The 19,289-nt window shown below is 36.7% G+C and overlaps 1 protein-coding gene across 1 annotated transcript in view; it reads left to right on the forward strand.

The window, feature by feature from the left end:
* Positions 1-19,289, forward strand: part of NETO1 (neuropilin and tolloid like 1) — a 1,239,650-nt gene that overhangs the window by 738,062 nt on the left and 482,299 nt on the right. Inside the window, exons 5-6 of the mRNA XM_044067135.1 lie at positions 5,657-5,698; positions 5,803-5,930. Coding sequence (XP_043923070.1) covers positions 5,657-5,698; positions 5,803-5,930 — 170 coding nt within the window. The remainder of the gene's footprint in view (positions 1-5,656; positions 5,699-5,802; positions 5,931-19,289) is intronic.

Below are 19,289 nucleotides of genomic sequence, written 5' to 3' on the forward strand. Positions count from 1 at the left end.
TATCCACAACCTGGGTAACCTTGCAATTCCAGACCACATCCATTAGTGCCCTGTATAAGTGAAGCTAACTTATATTGTAAAGCCATCTGCCTATCTTTTAACCTTCCAACTCCAAATAAGGCACACTCTGAAAGCTATAACACAGTTTTAAACTTTCCACCCTTCCGAGGTTCTCTGATTTATGTGAATGCATTGTCTTTATCTTATATTGTTGTCATGGAGCTTTCCTCCCTGGAACTCCATTGAAAATGGATTCTTCTTGGCCCAATGGACTATCTCGGTAAATAAACTGTAAAATAAATAAATAAACATACAAGTTTGATCAGTTACAAAAATACAGCCTAATATACATGTATACATCCAGCAGGACCTACTGTTGATGCATTTTTAACACAAATAACTTTACAAATATATTTTTAACTCAAATATCTGAACAAATCAGTGTGATGGTCAGAGAACATAAAAGAATCAGGGACAAATCCAAAACTCAGGGACACCTTTAAAATGTTAGTGCTATTAACTTGAGACATTGACAGAATCAGAGCATATGAATTAATATAGACTTACCGAAGTAAGAACAGTCTATAACTCTGATTATTCATTCAGTGTAATTCATCACCTTTCCTCCAAAATTCAAACTCTCCTTAATGCCAGAGCACAGACACCTTCCCCAAAGCATATTAATGCTACCGCATACCTCCTTACCTCCTACAGCAAGCAATCTGTACGAGGCCATCAGTAGTGGGGCACAGAGGCCCTGAAGGGTATAAAGTCTGAAACTCAAATGACTGCCCCCTGACTAACACCGTCCATACCTTGCCAGAAAAATACAATTTTATGAGAAATGGACCAAACAATGATAAAAATCTGGACATTCTGTGAAAATCTCTCAAACCTTCTTCTACACCACCATTGCTGTTGAAGCCGCATGTGCAGACCTTCCATTTACTTGCCTCATACCCCAGCCTGCAAAACAAACACTTCACCTCCCCTCCTAGCCCACAAACAGTCACTTAGCCTTAACTAAATCTAAACACTCTGCACAATACTCTATAGTTGACCGGCATGAACAAAAGACTCATGAGCAACCGCACTCGCAGCATAACAGCCCTGCTGTTACATGAAGATCTACTTTTTTCTTTTTTTTTCTTTCCTTTTCTCCTTTTTTTTCCTACTTCAGTGCCCCCTCTCGAGCTATATTCACTGACCATATCCATCTGGCAGCAAGGAAAACAAACAACCCAACAAACGGGCTAGTCAGCCCAAACGCAAAACTAAACCTGCAGTTATAAGTGCTAAATTCGTCAAACAAGATACCCTATGTAATACTGAACTGATGGCTTGGTCCAATAGTTCTCAACTTCATAGAGCAAGAAATCTGGATTTTAGTAATGAAGGGACAACTCCACAAAACTAACATGACTTTTAAATATTCCTCTTATAACTTAAAGGTTACTAGTATGTCGCATGAGGAAAAGGCTTCACTTTTTTTTTTAATAAAGCACTCTCAGAGAAGTTGGAAGTCAGTTACAACCTCCCTAGCTCATGTCAACCTCCTTAAGCAAAAAAACAAATAAAGCCATCAGCTGTGGGGGTACAAAGGCCCCTAAAATAAGGACCCTTAAGTATGCTGTTATAAACTTAGAAAATTGATAGAATAACAGATGTTGCATTAGCCTGAATTTCCAGAAGGGTACAAATCTGAAACTTAAATGACTGTCACTATTTCCAGACCGTAACCTTCAATGATTTGTCAGAATCACAAATGTATGAGAAACGTACGGAAATATGAGACAAATCTGGACATTCAAAGGAACAAATAATCCACCCTTTTACTCGAAACCTCCCCGATCCCCCTACCTCAAACCCTCCCATGCATCAGTGCGCCCATAACCCTTAACTAATCAGGAACAAATCTCCACAAACTTGAGCACCACATGCACGCAGGACAGATAGGGACACCAAAACAGCCCTTCAAGTACCGTACCGCAATATGAGACAACTTGAAACCTGACACAAGAAGGAAATGTGCAACAATCCACCAAAGCACAACAGCATAAAATGTACCAAGGCATTCCCTGTCATTATGTAGTAATGGTAATTCACCACAATTTCCCTCACAGCTTCAGTTTATAAGGCATAGCACTGCCATCTGCAAAGACCCCCCCCCCCCCAATTCACAGAAACAGAATTAACTTTATCGAACTCACAGTAGTTACGCTTAGCAGCCCTTTAAAGAATGATACCAAGGCTGGAACTCAAAATTGCGACCGGACCGAAATATCCCCTAAATCTGACAATTCTGTGCAATTTTGTACCATTGAGAGGTAGCTAGACAGCAGACACGCATGCGCAAAGAGCAACGCTGCTCTGGTAACCTGCGAAAACACTACAAACTGTCATTTGCGAGTCTGGCAAGCACAGCCCCGCCACCAGAAGACATGAGACACCATCCAGACACCACCAATGCCCCTTCAAGTCAAAACTCTCCCTGCGAACTTACCCCATGGAGAGATCACAACAGAGCACACCCTACTATGGAAGGGGACAAAACAAAATGAGCCAGACCAACAGTCGCACGACTCCAGCCCCACACTATCCACTCATACCAAGACAATGTTCACATACTTCTAGGTATCTCAACAGCGCAATAACAGACAAAACTCCCTAATCACCTATAAAGCTGACCCGAAAATGCTACTTCACGTATGTAATAAAATATTACAAATAAAGCCTCGCCCTCAGACCTTCAGATTGAAATGACCACCCCACAGTCCCTAACCATAAATCCTTCAAACTGGACCACCATAGCATGATCAATCTAACACTCCCAGGCAATGACACTATGTTAAACAACCACAAATACTAGCCCATCTCCAACCATGACTAACTAGCATTACCTACCTCTGCCCTGTGACAAGGCCTACCTGACCATAGCAGTATTGAACATAAACTTGCACTCTAGCAAGTTCACGCCAAAGTGTGACTCCTAATCCAGTTACACTTGCCTAGCATCTTTTAAGCCCCTCCCTACACCTACCTCACTTCCTCCAACACCTCATCCATTCCTATTTAACCCTGTCTGGGTCTATATTAGCAAACTGAAAAACCCTTTAACCGAATACCTAAACGTCAACACCTATAACGCAAGCCACAGAAATCCTGAATGCACTAAACAGCGAAAAATAAAATAACGAACTGTCATAGTCGGCCAACCCCACCACCAACTACATACTACCTAACCAAACAAAATAAATAAACCACATACATACACTAACCAAACCCTACTTCTAACCTAAAGTAAAGCAACAAAATCTTACTTCTAACCCTACACTAAACCCCACAAACACTACTAATTATGCACTATCCTTAACCCCTCCCTAACCCTAAGGTCCATAACTAACGCACAAGTCCACTACAGACATACACCCCAAAAACTAAATACACGTACATATAACAAAACCCTACTTCCAACACTACACTAAACCCCACATACACAACTATCTATGCACTATCCTTAACCCCTCCCTAACCCTAAGGTCCGTAACTACCGCACACTTCCCCTACAGACATACACCCAAAACAAATAAATAATACACATACATACAGCTAAATAAAACCCTACTTCTAACACTACACTAAATCTTACATACATTACCTATCTATTAACTTAGTTTAACCCACATCCTAACCCTAAAGTCCTATCTATCGCAAACTTACCTTACGTTGCTATACCGCAGACGGGCCAACCATTGCACTTTGACATTTCCATTTTCGCTGTTTCGGACATTCGGTTTTTCCATATTTTGTGCAATATGTGTTGCTCGTTCCGTATTCGCAATTGCGGTCTTTTGCTCTGCTAATAGGAACCCCTCTATCCTACCCCTATCCTCCCAAATCCTGCAACTCTAACTAACCCCTCACCTTGAAGATGTCCCTGAACAAAATGGTCTGTTCCAAACCTCATTAATCACAATTAATTTTTACCTTAAGAAAAACATTAGATGTTAGCTGTCTGATTTTAGGACAGCATAACATTTAGCTGCTATATTAAATTACTCTTTGGATAACACTTATATCTGACGAACTGTGTGAGCATGATCAAAACTGTATTTATTTCCCATTAGTAAGAAGTTTAAGTGATGACAAAGTTATACTTATCCTATGCAGAAGTGCTCAGGGTGAGGACCTGCTCATTGTATGATGGACATAGACTCAAATAATAGCTTGCAAGATGATATGTTTCCCAAATGAAACCAATGAGGTTAGAGTGTTGCTCCTACTGTGAGGTACAGTGACCTCAGAAGTGATTATAATGATACAGTGATTTCACAAGTGATCATAATGAGTCTATGTTTGTAGGGCAGGAAGAAAAGCTCATGTCTTACGACAGGAGTTTGACTTCAACATAAGATCAAGTTTTCTCAAAAAGCATGTCTTCAAGGAAATGACATGCAAATACTGAAAAATGATTCAGTGGATTGGGAGTCTGTAGTCATTTACCATGTATAATACATAGCCTTTAAAAATGAATTAAATATGTATTGCATGAAAACATAATTTGAGTACTCCTGTGTTTCAGAAATGTTAGTGTTTGCAGCGTAAATAGGTAACAGTGACAGACATGACTGTATATAATTTATGAATGAAAATGCAGTCAGTATTATAATTCTGTATGAAAACAACTGGTTTTAGAGAATGGACAAGCTGTACATTAAACCCTGATTGAAAAGTGAATGGTCTCCAGCACAATGTGTACAGGTGAGACCTACTGAAAAACAAGCTTGCTGCTTCATGGTAACATATTATGTTGAGGTGAAGCTCAGGTGTTTAAAAAGCAAACAGTTGTCATTTTTAAACTTAATAAACATAGCCTTGCTGAACAGAGAGCATAAAATAAAAATAAATACTAAAAGTAAAATGAAATAAAAAAGTGTGCATGTGCTTGTATATGTGTGTGTTTGTGTGCTTGCATGCATGTGAGTGCAAGCAACAGTAACTCAGATAAATAGAGACAGAGAAGACACACAGGAAATTTAAAAAAATGAACACCTTAAAAAAGAAGAAAGAAGCATATATGTCTGTGTGTGTGACAGAGAGAATGAGAGAGAGAGAAAGAGAGAGAGAGATATTGCTAGGTTTTTGGACTGCAACATATAGTTCATCAGCGGGATATCCTTAACAATAGGTTTGAAACTATCTTAATCGACTGACCTTAAACCTCAGCGGGTTATTAACAAATCATCTGCTCTAAAACACAGAGCAATGAGAAAATTAGGTGGGGTAAAATGCAAGGTGAAAGGGGAGGACACATTTGCAATACCTTGCATTTTTTTTAATTCATCGGAGAAATGGAATGTGATGTATATTCACTCAAACTGACTAACTGCTGTGTATTTGTTTTTGTGTTTTTGTGTATTTATATGTGTATGTGTATGAGTCTTGCAAAATTATATCATTATGTATTATACAATGCATTTAAATTTACAGTAATTAAAAATAGTTTTGGAAAATACACAGAAACATAACATTTGCTATGTATTATTGATTATATAAGTAAGACAAGTCAGCTGTGTTATGTCTTGTATAATGATAATTTTTTGGCAATATAAAAATTGTGTAATAATGACTATTTTCTCTCCAATTCCTTTTTAAGATCCTGATTTTAAAGATCTAGGAGCACTAAAGCCATTACCAGGTCAGTTCATTTGTTACAAATTAAAGTTCTGAGTCAGATTTTTAATTTATCACATAGCATATTTTACTAATGCAGATATTCTTTTTCCTCATATCTGAATTCAGTTTGTGAATTTGAAATTGGAGGACCCGAAGGGATTGTTGAATCAGTTCAAATTGCTAAGGAAGGAAAGGCTTCTGCAACTGAAGCAGTTGACTGCAAATGGTTTATTCGAGCACCACCACGATCTAAGGTCAGCATGCCTAATGTACAAAATGGCAATTTGTTTTACTCAGAGTTTTTGCTCCAGTTTTGTTGTATTTGCTCATCGTCCTGCTTTTTTCAGCCATAACTCAATATTTACATTCTTGTTATAAGACTTGTACAGTACTGTGCCACTGAAATTCATTCATTTTCACTGGGTGTAGAAAATAATACACTTACAGTTAAAAGCAGCATGCAGTATAATTTATCTCATGACAGAAATGTGATGTTTTAATACTCTGGTTTGATGTGTTTGTGTTATTTGACGGAGATGGTATAATAGCTAAGGAATTAGTCAACTTAAGGCAGACATTCAAGCGACAGCCAATTACTGATAGTGTAAAAACAAGGTCATTATTTAAATATAATTTTATATCAGAAATCTTAACACAGGATCACAGTTACATTTTTTTTTTGTGTGTGCATATTTGTTTGTGTATCTGAATGCTGTGATTCAGTATGTGTTCAGAGCAAGATAGTTTACTCTATGAAATGAAGTATGTACTAGGTGTAAGGTCACAACAGAAATGTAAAACCTTGGAATGTATTTATATTATATATGTATATGTACGTAAATTTATATTTTTGTTTCGTAAGGATTATATCACTTAACATAACTTCATAACTTTATTTATTTTAAAGCTGTTGTTGTTTTCTTTCTTTTTTGCTTTGTTCTTTTACCTTAAAGTCATTTGAAGGAATTAAAAAAACAGATTGGCATTTTGATGTGAATGTTGTAGAGGGAGAGAAGAATAATGTTAAGTGACAGCACGCAATACGTTTTTAGACTACTGCTGTAGATGGAGGTCGTCTTTACAAATTAGGAGTGAACAGTGTTTGGCACCTACATGTCAGGTTCCTTGTAGTATGGCTACAAATCTCATTCGTGGAACACTTAATTTATCTGAACATTCTCTTAGAAAATGTTACAAGGAATGTAGCTGCTGTGTTTTTTGAAGTAGGGAAACACCTCAATCAGTTTCTTACTGAATAACACTATTACTTTTCAAAGTCACTTCAGTACTTACATTGGCATGAGTTGACACTACAAGCTCTACGAAGTCTTGAATCTGTACAAATTATTAATGAGGCTGGTTATTTCTAATGGTGTTTTATCTTTTTATAACCCTGTTACATGGCAGCTAAGTCATGTCACACAACTGAAATGTGGACCTTTTATTACAGTTTATCCTGTAAACCCAGTGAGTAACTATGGCATTTTCAGAGCTCACATTTATACCTAGTCTAAGCTGTGCAGCTGGTAGTCTTCAAGAATATTTTGGTTACATACAGTGTATGTGTGTCATATTCCTTTACAGCCATGACAGTTATGACAATTAACTGTGAAACTGAGAAAATGCTAGTCCAGATGCTCAAAAAAAAAAAAACAAAGAAGAAGAAAAAAGAAAAAAATGCTTGTTCCTTGGAATAGCTGATTTTTTTGGTAAGGGCATAAACATGAGCATTACCAGACTTAAATGTGGCACATGAATAACTGATAATCTAATGACTGATCAGTAATGTCTAATTTCTCCATTTTGTAGTAAAAAGACTGAGAATGCAATAGCTAAGGGGTTTTCTACTTTCCCCAAGACACAGTGATGATGGACTTAGTATGTTTAAGTAACAAAGGTGTTGTGGCATGCTTTTTGCTGTATGCGTGCAAGGAGACAAATCGCCATTGCAGAATAGTTCAACAAAGAATCAGTGTAATCTAATTGTAACAGTTACACTGAATGTTCAGTGCCTAGTGGTTGCATTTGTGAGTACTGACCGCTCACTTTTTGAACTTTATTGCCAATGCTAGAAATAACTGATACATGCCCACACAGATATGATACATGATGAGTTTGCAGTGTGGAAGAAGGATACCTGAGTATCACTTTTGCCATTCTTCTCCATCCGGCCTATAAGGATGATGTTCTAGTTACCAATCACTTTGCTAAATGGTAGTGGCTGTCGTCTGACCAACTTCAAACAGTTGTATAGAGAACTGGGAAACAAGACAAAAGGTTTAGAAACATCGCCAAAAAAGAAAAAATAGACACGTTTTGAAAAAATAGCTATGAAGATCCTGTGAAACATAATAAAGATGCTGAATGGATAGAAAAAGTAAAAGAAACAGTAAGAAGTTCAAATGTACACGATATGAAATTAGATAAAGTAACGACCATAGAAATTGAAAGAAAATTAAGAAAAGCTCCTAAATGGAAAACCCCAGGCCCAGATGCAGTACCTAACCTCTGGCTAAAAGTGTTAACATCTTTACATGGAGATTTAACCCTAAGTAAGAGCTATTTATATGCACACCATTAACCTTCACCAGCCTGGTTAACAACAGGAAAAAAAATGATACTCCTCCTTAAGAGTGACCTTACGATATATCCTGAACACTATAGGCCAATAACGTGCCTTCTGACAATGTATAAACTCTACACTGGAAATGATGATGACAGAGTTTATGGCCATTTCGAAAAAGACTCAAACATGGCAGTTGACCAAAAGGGTAACAAAACAAAGTCATATGAAACAAAGGATCATTTGTTGTTAAATAACGTCATAATGGAAAATTGTGAAAAGGGGAAGAATCTAAGTATGGCAAGGATAGACTACAAAAAAGCACTTGGCAGCATCCCTCAATCATGGATAAAAGAGTGCTTACAAATGTATAAGATATATCCAACAGTGACTGATTACATTACAGTGACCATAAAACAGTGGCAAACCACTTTGCAGCTAAGCCATGGTAAAGGACAAATTATTATCTCACGAATAAAAATCCAAAGGGAGAAATTCCAGGGTGACTCTTTGTCACTGCTGCTGTTTTGTCTTGCCCTTAACCCATTAAGCTGCCTCCTTAACAGAATAGGTCATCTTTACAATTTGGCAGCCAGAAGGACTTCTCATCTCCTTTTCATGGATGATTGAAAACTTATAGTTCATCAGATGATAAACTGAAAGCACAACTGCAAGATGTCAAAGCTTTTTCAGATGATATAAGATTGTAATTTGATCTTGACAATTGTGCAAAAGCAAACTTTAAAGCAGGAAAGTTGCAGCACCAAGAAAAATATCAGTCTGGGACAGAAATGTGATATAAAGGAAACTTGAGCAGGATAGAGTTCAAAAATATTTGAGAACTAAAGAAGGACTGACAATAAAACTTGAACAAATGAGTAAGGAATATTTTAGAAGACTAAAATTAATACTGAAAACAGCCCTGACATCTAGGAATAAAGTTCAAGCTATAAACCGATGTGCTGTTCCTGTTCTTAATTATAGTTTTAGGGTGATTGGCTCCAAAAGGTATTGGATCAGTTGGACAGGAAAACAAGAAAAAAAACTTCATGCTTATCAAATGATTTATAAAAATTAGTATATACAAAGACTATATGTTCCCTGTTCTGAAGGAGATATAGGCCTCCTTAAACTAGGACTGCATGCATATCTTCTGACCTCACAAGGTCCAAACATGGTGAATGTTTTAAAACATGAGGAGAACAAGTCTAAGACGACTTCCCTGCATAATTTAGCAGAAGCATATCGCTATAATGTGGGAATGGAAATAAAACCAGAAGGAGATAAAAATCAGGCAGCAACTGAATGTGCCAAAAAGCAAAATAAAGACTATATGGTGAAAGATCAGATGAGACAGTAAGAAATGCGAAAAATACTTAAATATATTTGCAAGTACAGAAAACTCCGGAACAACCTTATGTCTTTCAGGATCTGATGTAGGAATGATTAAGGAAAGCTGAATTTTAATCAAAAGATGAAAGGGTAATATAGGTGGCCCAGAATAGTGGACTACGGGTGTACCTGAGAACACCAAAAGATCGAAACGCCAACGACGAAAACACCAACACCGAAAGACCGACAATGAAAATAACCGATAGTTCAAAATCCCGATGCTGAAAACACTGACATGCGAAACTAACGCGACTGTGTATGTATGCAATAGTGACGGACTTTAGGGTTAGGGTGCGGGTAAGGTAAGTGTGCGATAGTGACGGACTTTAGGGTTAGGGTGCGGGTAAGGTGAGTGTGTGATAGTGATGGACTTTAGGGTTAGGATACGGATAAGGTAATTGTGCGATAGTGATGGACCTTAGGGTTAGGGTTTGGGTTAAGGTTAGTGCATAGATAGTTGTGTATGTAAGGTTTAGTGTAGGTTTGTAAGGTTTTTGGTGTGCTTCTGTTGTGTGTGTGTTGTGAGTCGGTGTTATGGTGCTCAGTAATGTGGACTGTCTGTATTGTGTGGTTTCAGTGTTTTGGTGTCAACATTTTGTCTGTCGGGTTTGTGGTGTGTCGGTGTAGTATAGGGGATCCTGGACTACATACACTTTGGTTTACAAAGTCAATTGAACATGTGGAAGAAACAGACAAATACAGGTTTTGTAAAACAGAATTGAAATTGGAAACAGTCGCACGTCTTATTTCTGGGTTTGGTACACTAATGGCAGAAAGGCTATATACTGAAAGGCATCATAATGTGGTAGGGCTGTTGCATTGGGATTGTGCAAATGTGATAATATTGAAGTAGCTGAAGAGCACTTGAAAAATGAGCCACAAAGTATTGTAGAAAATGATGAGGTTTATATGACATGGGATCACCCATTACCAACAGTTCAAAAAATAGATTTGAGTAAACCAGATGTAGTAGTCTATGAAAAGAAGACAAAAGTAGCATTGGTCACTGAAATTGTACCCAGAGATTACAGTGTTTTATGTACAGAGAGACACATAGTTATAAAATGCTAGGATTTGCAGGCAGAATCAAGGGCAGTGTGGAAGGATACCCAGACAGTTCCAAGAGTAAAAGGAGTAATGGATCTGATAAAAAGGAATTTATGGTTGTATTTAGGTATGTTACTGATACATGTAACTCCATATAAACTGCAGATGGAGTCACTTCTGGGCACATTATGGGTGCTATGAAGAGCACGTTTGGCTAACATCAAAACTGAAGCAATACTAATTTCATGAATTTTAATCAGACTTTGACTTAGGAATAGGGTCCATTCCTGTCATGGTATTAGAAACCAAAAAGATTTGGAGACATTAAATCCGGTGCATACTCAAAGTAAAACTGCAGTGAACAGTTTGTGTAGTTACTAAAAAACACCAGAATCAACTACTTATCATGGCCCATGAAATGAAGAAATTAAACAAAATAATGCAAAATATTGAATATGATATTATATACCTATGTTTTTGTGCTGTACAGACTTCATACAAATAGCACTGCTGAGAGGTTCTAAACTGACTCAAGCTGAATATCACATTTGCCACTCTTCTCCATCCCAGTTATAAGGAGGATGTTCTAACTACTAGTCAGCAGTGGTTGTCATCTAACTAGTTGGAAACAGTAAAAATTTAGATGTTCAAGCAAGACCTTGAAACCTTGATTAAACATCCCGTTACTAGTAATGTATTTTATGCCCTCAGTCTCCCATTCCATGTAGAATGACTCTTAAAAAAGTCAGACAAACAGAAAATGCTTTCTGGTCTATTTGCTTAATGTGGTTAACAGGCAAACAAACAAAGAAACTTTACAGAAAGTATTTCTCACCTTTTTGTCCTGTTAGTTATTTGCTTTAAAATAATATGTTGTTTTGGTGACTGTTTGCAGTGTGTCTTTATAAGAACATATAATATATACATGTTTGTATCAAAAAGCACTATGAGGAATTTTGCCTTAGTTAGCTAAAGGCTGTTTTCCTGCTTTACTGTTGCTGGTTAAGCAGTTAGACTTAACTCAGAACTGAATGCCATTGCTAGCTTTGTTTGTATAAGCAACCATCTCTTAAAAGATATTTTTGTTTCAGTCTTGTTCCTTGTAGGTTTGGTAAATACAAAGCATATAATTAGGTCTGATCCTTCCAAATGAAAGAAATCTTAAGACAGAACTATAGAAATATACTTCCAGTGCACATCATAGAGTGTGGAGGTTTTTCAAATGATGTTAAACGTATGTGATTTCCTCAGTTGTGTAAACCTAGAGACACTGCTACTTCAGGAAATACTTACTGTCATCCCAACAACACTGAAAATATCGATTGTGATGTATATGATATATAATGCTTACATTTAGGCTTGCCGATCCTTAGGGCATGTTTGTTAGGACTAATTATGTTATTTTCAATGTTTCACATAAGTAGACTGAATCCAGAAACTGGTATTTGTCACACCAGTTAGTGACAAACTGTAATGGAATGTGATTCTGTTATTGAAGACTTTAGTGGAGAAAGTAATTGGATAGTTAATTGGTGCCTCGTGGACTAAAGCTTATTAGGTGGAACTTGCAGAGACTGATCAGACTGAGAATAACAAAAGACGTGTTTAACCTCAAGATTTGCTTAACTCAGAATTAGTTTTTAATATGGGTACATGGCATGCATCAATCTGCATTGAGATATGAAGAGTCTTGTCCCTATGTTATTGACCTTGGTAAATTGTATAAAGGTCTTTTCCCCATGCATAGTTTTGTTGATCATGGCAAGTCAGAACTATAGATGTTTAACCAGACTTTGATCTAGTCATCTTTAAATTATTATACTGTATTCAGTGGAGGCTGAGACTGATGCCCTACTTGAATTTGGAATTTTTTATTATTATAAGATCAGTGGCACTGCATTCTAGCAGATAATTTCTGATGCCATTAGAGAAGATGATTTTTAATGATTTTTAATGATTTTTAATGATATGGCAGGTGATCTCCCTTCTCCTTATTTATGCTCATTCCCTGGGTATTCGGAGGCATTATGGAAAACTGTGTTGCATGAGTACTCTTCAGTTTCTTAAACCCTTTACAAACTACAGTAGCTAAAGGTTTAAAGAGCCTACACATGATTTTTACTGTTCTTAGCAAATTATAGATACCAGTTCAAGCTACGGTTCCTCATCCAACTTTGAAAAACTTGCTACAGATGCCTCAAAATCAGGTATAACGTTTAGGAATGATATTGAATAGCTCAGTGACCTAAGTAGAAAGACTAATGCAAGTGGTTATACTGAGATCATGACACTGAATTTCTTGCATGGAAGACAATGGGATTCTATGTGAGAAAAATAAAAACATTTTTAATGTAGTTGGCAGTCCATTCAAACTGTCTAAATATTTCAATCATGAGGGCAGGTAAAAGATTTAGAAAGTGCAAATGGTGTTAGCTCTCTATTGTGGTGTGCTGTGAAATCATATATGCTTGCCCACATGTAAAAACATTACGCTGAGGAATTTGTTGGCTATTCTAGAGGTGGATGTCTGAGAAATACCCAATAAGCCTCCAATTGCTCTATGAACATTCTTCTAGCTAACATGAAAAAGAGCTATAGATAACGTTACCTCTACAGGATGGAAAAGCAAATCTGAAGTAATCAATAATTTAATCTCTTGAATCTCATGATTGGTGAAGGTGTAACAAGTGACCTGCTGACATTAACATTTGTATTGGCATGTAATGACACCTAATGCATGTCAGGGGGAACTGACTACACTAAGGATTATTGTATACTGCTGTCCTGTGGCTGTTGGGAATCTGAGCATTCTTACTATGTACAATGAACAGCTCAAGAAAAACAACAAACAGCCAGCTGTTCAGGTTCAAACTTCTTTACTCTTACATAACATCTGGTATCTCAGCATTTCACCTTCCAAGGATGACAATCATACAATTGGACCTGTATTTATACACAGTGCCCCCTACTGGTGCTTTCAGTGATAACCATATAGTTTAACACAAATCATCTATGTAAAAAATCTTATTCCAAATATATTTCTTACTGTATTTGTCCATCAATACATTATTAAACATTCAGTTCTAAACAATTTATCATATTAATTAATTTTATCTTTTCACACATTACAGATTTCAATTACATAAATACATAATGAATTTTTAGATTCAATAAATATTAACCTACAGTCAAACTTACCTCCAAATTGAGACCTTACAGATGCAGTGTGCCATTAAAATGTCCATTACAAATATTCCCCATGCTCTCTAACACAACTCACCTTCAGCATTCTTGTGGTTTTGACCATGTACCATGTAGATTGTTTAGAACTGGGTATAAATACAGGTTCAATTGTATAATTGTCATCCTTGGAAGGAGAAGTGCTGAGGTACCGGATGTTATTTAAGAGTAAAGAAGTTTGAATCGGAATGGCTGGCTGTTTGTTGTTTTTCTTGAGTCATTATTATTATGTTCAGTACTGATTTTTCCCTTTTTGTGGTTTTGCTTTTCCCTTCTCTAAGCAGACACATAGTACAGAACTGCACACTATATGCATTGCAATTATGGTAACATCATATTCATTCTGAGATCATTAACATCTCATTTTACTACCCCTATTTCATTTGAATTTTATTATTCAGTTATTTGCATATATCTGCTGTTGAACTTTAGTCATACTGCACTGTAATGCAAAATGGGACTTTGAATGTGTATTAGGCTGCGACCTTTTGTACATGAGCATCTCTGATGCAAGTGTACCCTGTACAGTATGCAACTTGTTTACGTATATCAGCCCAGAACTTTCTTATACTGAACTGTCTGCAGATGGACTTCATTAATATTATATTCTCATTTAATGTCGCTCACTCTTACACTTGTCTTTTGTCTGGCAGTACTGTCTGTGGTTCCTCACTCCTGCTCCCAAGACTTTGTCTGGCAGTTGCCACAGAGGAGTAAGGAACTGTTAATGAGCTGTTTCCTGTGGTCCAGAGGTCCTGAGTTTGATTTCCTAAACCTCCATTGACTAATTGTGTGACTCTGAGCAAGTCACTTAAGCAGCACTCCCAAACTGAGTCTGAAAATTATCCATGGAGATCAGTGCTCTATACTGATAAACAAATATAAATACACATACAACCATATAGGAATGTGCATCTTGATGACAGATGAACAGCTGGGCCATCATTAGCTAATACTTAAGTGACAGATTTCTTTTCTTTTTTTTTGCTTTCACTCCATTAGATGTTTATGCCTGTCCCTTGCGTTCTTGATTTCTGCCATTGTTTTTGACCACATTACCATTTCAGCCTCCATTTGCCTAATGTGCAACTTTGAGCAAGTCACATAATCTCACAGTTCTCCAGTACAGTTGGAAAATTGGGTCAAGCTCCACAATGGTTTCCTAGACTATATGCCAAGAAACTACGTATGAAACTATGAAATGATTAACCTATGGGATGTTGCTCTAATTTAAGTACATTATCCTGTAGTTGCAATGTTTTACACTTTGTTACCTGCTCAAAAGACTATAAAGAAAAGCCTCGAATTTATGATCCGGTGTGTTTATAGTCCGCCTGTTCACCTGATTGAAATAACAACATGTGATTCCATGGTATAAATTCATCTAATTATTCAGAAGTGGTTAAAAATCGCAGGAATAATTTTTAAAACTTAAAGGTTATCTTTATCACAATGTAAACATTAGAAGTTGCATCTGTTATGTATGATGTTACTCATCCATGCGCAATGCTGAGGTTATCTCTTTATGTTACTGAACTTGGTGGCCTACTTCCACAGAGGCAAATGCATTGATTTAATCATGGCATGCTATTATAAGGCCACCTTATTGAAGGCAAGTCACAGAAAGTAGCAATGGTAATGCATATTCGGGTATCTGATGGCCACTGATATATTGGATGTATTAGCAAATGTACTAAAGCACTGACCAAAGAAGATTTCAACATTCAGTAAAGCAGGATTAATAATAGCCTTCCTAGAGATGTTACAGTTGTCATCCACTGATTAGCTTGGTATGACAGAATAAGGAATTGTTATGTAGAGTGGCTGAAAAAAGCAAGCATTAAGACTGTTAGAGTTATCCGGTAAATTTTTCCAAGCAATCTTTATACTTGGTAGAATGTCAATAGACAACATCTGAGAGCCGTAAGTGTACATAAGAAACAAATAAATTCATGGTGACAACTATTGCCAAAAGTTCCTTAAAAGGCAAGTGTCACGGGGTGGTTAAGGTAATAAAGAAAAGAAGGCTTAGTGTTGGTGGGAAGTGTTGTAAATATTATGCTACACAGTCTGAGCTGGCAAGTGGCACATCTGAATAGAGGAGCAAAAATTAAAATAAATACATCTATCCATACATACATAAATAAACTATAACTTAGCAAGAAAATGTATAGCAGCTAAGCCTAAGATGTATCTTTCTTAGCAAGTTCTGGCTAGCTAGATAACTTTTTGAGCAGGTGCAGTTTTACCATTAGATATGGAACAGCCATGAGTCAATGTCTGCTAAAAGCTTACATGGAGATGCTTACTGAATTTGTAGCCTTTCTTTAAAAGCAGATCATTAAATAAAGTTTAATATTTGTTATTTTTAAATGCAGTGAGTTAATACACACATATAGATACATATGTATGGACTAACATGCAAGGCAATGAGATAGTTGAAGTGGTTGGTGCCAAAATCTGGACCGCTACTGAGCAGTGACCATAAAAAAAAAGTAAGTGGCAGTGTGGCTAGCAGCTTTGCCTTCCACCATTTATTGCTCTCAAGGTAAAATGCCAGCCAGAAAGCTACTGCTTGTTTCAGAATATTTGTGGGCAAGTCATTGATTTGGTAGTGGCCCAAATAACTCACTGCTTATTGGATTGAGAAAGCATGAAGGACACATGCATTTACAAAAAGGAATTTTCTGGGATTTCCTTAGCTATAACTTATCTTGGCCTGAACATCAGTTATTAAAGAGTAACAAATGATTGTATGGGTCATCGTCAGTAACCTCACAAAGTTATTACAGCTTGTTGATGTCATCTGGAATGTCCCTGCCAAAGAAGCACACCACATTTTATAGGGAATGGGATTGAGCAGGATGAAAAAGGAGAAAAGTCTGACCCCTTCTGATAACCATCGACACCCATTGAAATCCAAAATAATGAATGGATTCAGTCAGCTTGATAAAAAAGTCATGAAGATACAGTAGTGATCATAAAGTAATTCCAGTTAAGGTAACCAGCAGCTCATTCTATCTTTTTTGCCATTGGTACATTATCAGTAACCTAGCTTAGTTTCTTTCAGAAAACACTTCAAAAGCTACTGCTGTTGTCCATAATACATAATGTAGTGACAATGATGATACTTCTGTTAACTACAGAGATGCTGCTACATCACCTTCTGAATCAGAAAGTTCTGGCATAATATAGAAAGTTGTTTTCTAAAAGTTAACTAAACTAGAATCTGTTGAATCTTCTGTTAAAATTTGTTAACTTTTATACTGTAAAATGTGATTAGAGCTGTGAATGCTTTCTTAAAGCCTGCAAAATCCCACTGACAAAATGTGGCAGCTGAAATGCATTTTTTCTTAACAAACGGTGACCAATATGTACCCTAAAATTCTGTTTATTTTTTTTTTATATAGCATTGCAAATTAACTTAGCAAAGAGCATAAAAACAAAGGTAAAACACAAGAAAAAGGTAAAATAAAAATGCTGGGTAACTGGCAAAATGAATATTATTACTCCATTTAGCTACCATTGCACCCTGACTTTTCTACAACTACTTATATAGTGCATGTCATGTAAACCATTTTTAAAGAGTGAGTTTCACAATTAGTGGGCTGAACCTGATGCAGAGTATGGATCTACTTTGCATGCTTGAAAGACCACATACTCAAACTTTGTTTTCGCAAGAGGAAAACAAACAAAAACTAAAATCCCAAATTTTACCAGGGTAAGTAAACATTTGCCCAAAACTTGACGAAAACACACTGCAATATCTGAAACCCATCTAGGTTGGGGGCTGCACTGCCCCCCCAACTATATATATATATATATATATATATATATATATATATATACATATATATATATATATACACATACCAATCTGGGATCGCACTACAGGGAGAAAAAGGGCATATTTACCCACGTTGGGCAAGTGTTTACTTGCCCTGGGAAAAACTGCATGGTTTGGAATTTCAGTTTTTGTTATTTCGTCTTGCGAAAAAAAATGGTTGAGTATATTGGCTTTCGACCAAGCAATATAGACCTACATATATATATATATATATATATATATATACATATATATATATATATATATATATATATGTGTGTGTGTGTGTGTATATATATATATATATATATATATATATATATATATATATATATATATATATATATATATATATATATATAGATAGATATATATATATAGGTCTACATAGCTTGAACGAAAGGCTATATATATATATATATATATATATGTTTGTGTGTGTGTGTGTGTAGATATAGATACATACGTAGTTTCATACGTTTATTGATACACACACACACACACTGATATATATATACAGTATATACATTTTAAGTGAATAGTGTGTGTTTAATAGTCAGGAACTTTTATGTATTAGTCAGTAATGAGATCTTACATGCCAGTTACTCTTGTATAAAAGGAGGGACCCTACTGAAAGAAATTAAGTAAGTTAGATCCTCATTTTGTGACTCAGAAGAGATAGGCAGAATCTTGCCTGAAAACTGCAAAGGCATGGAAAAAGACATCCTATTTAGGATCTGTGTAGTGGGGCACCTGTTGGAGTTGGTTACAGCTCTTAGCAAGATTGTATAACAGTGCAGATGTGCCCTTATAAGCCTAGCCAAGAGTTTAGCCCATGTTTAGGCAAATCATCACCCGATGCCCCTGTCTAGCAGGGACATGGTGGAATCTCAGGGGTATATTTTCTGTTTACCATCCAGTTATCCAGGTTGCGCTTAAAATGGGTAAAGCGGTACTCTGGGACTCAAATCTGTCTTGCCAACAAGTCTTTTTGTTGTCATAGACTAAGTTGAGGCCACCCATGTGGGTTACTTGAGTGGATCTTGACTTGCCAGTATGCAGCAGTCCCATCAAGGTGGGGTCCATGATCACCTTTTATGCTAGACAGAGGTCACCTCTGAGGAGGCTGTATGAAACTGAGTAGAGGGATATTGCATTTAGCCTTTCTGTATATGGTAGATGTTTGAGGCCCTGGATTCTCCTGGTGAGGAACCTCTGTGGTCTCTCCAGCTACTGCATGTGCTTTGTGAGGCACATGCCGAAAGGGGCTTTGTACTCAATAATAGGCCTTATAAGGAAAGAATACAGGGATGTTATGACCTCCTTGTCCCTGGATGAGATACCCTTACTTATAAGGTGAACCATGTAGAAGGCTTTCCATACAACGAAAGCCACATGGTTGTCAAACGTCAGGTTGCTATGTTTCTGGCACCAGTCATTTGTCTGAATGAGAACGTCTTGGAGGATATCCACATCACTAGGGGAATTGATGACAGCACCCAGCTTGCAGTCATCTGCAAACTTGGTCAGCCATAGCCCACTGGT

Source organism: Protopterus annectens, chromosome 3.part1 (genome assembly GCF_019279795.1).
Source record: "Protopterus annectens isolate FY-2018-M chromosome 3.part1, PAN1.0, whole genome shotgun sequence".
NCBI classification, from domain to species: Eukaryota; Metazoa; Chordata; order Ceratodontiformes; family Protopteridae; genus Protopterus; species Protopterus annectens.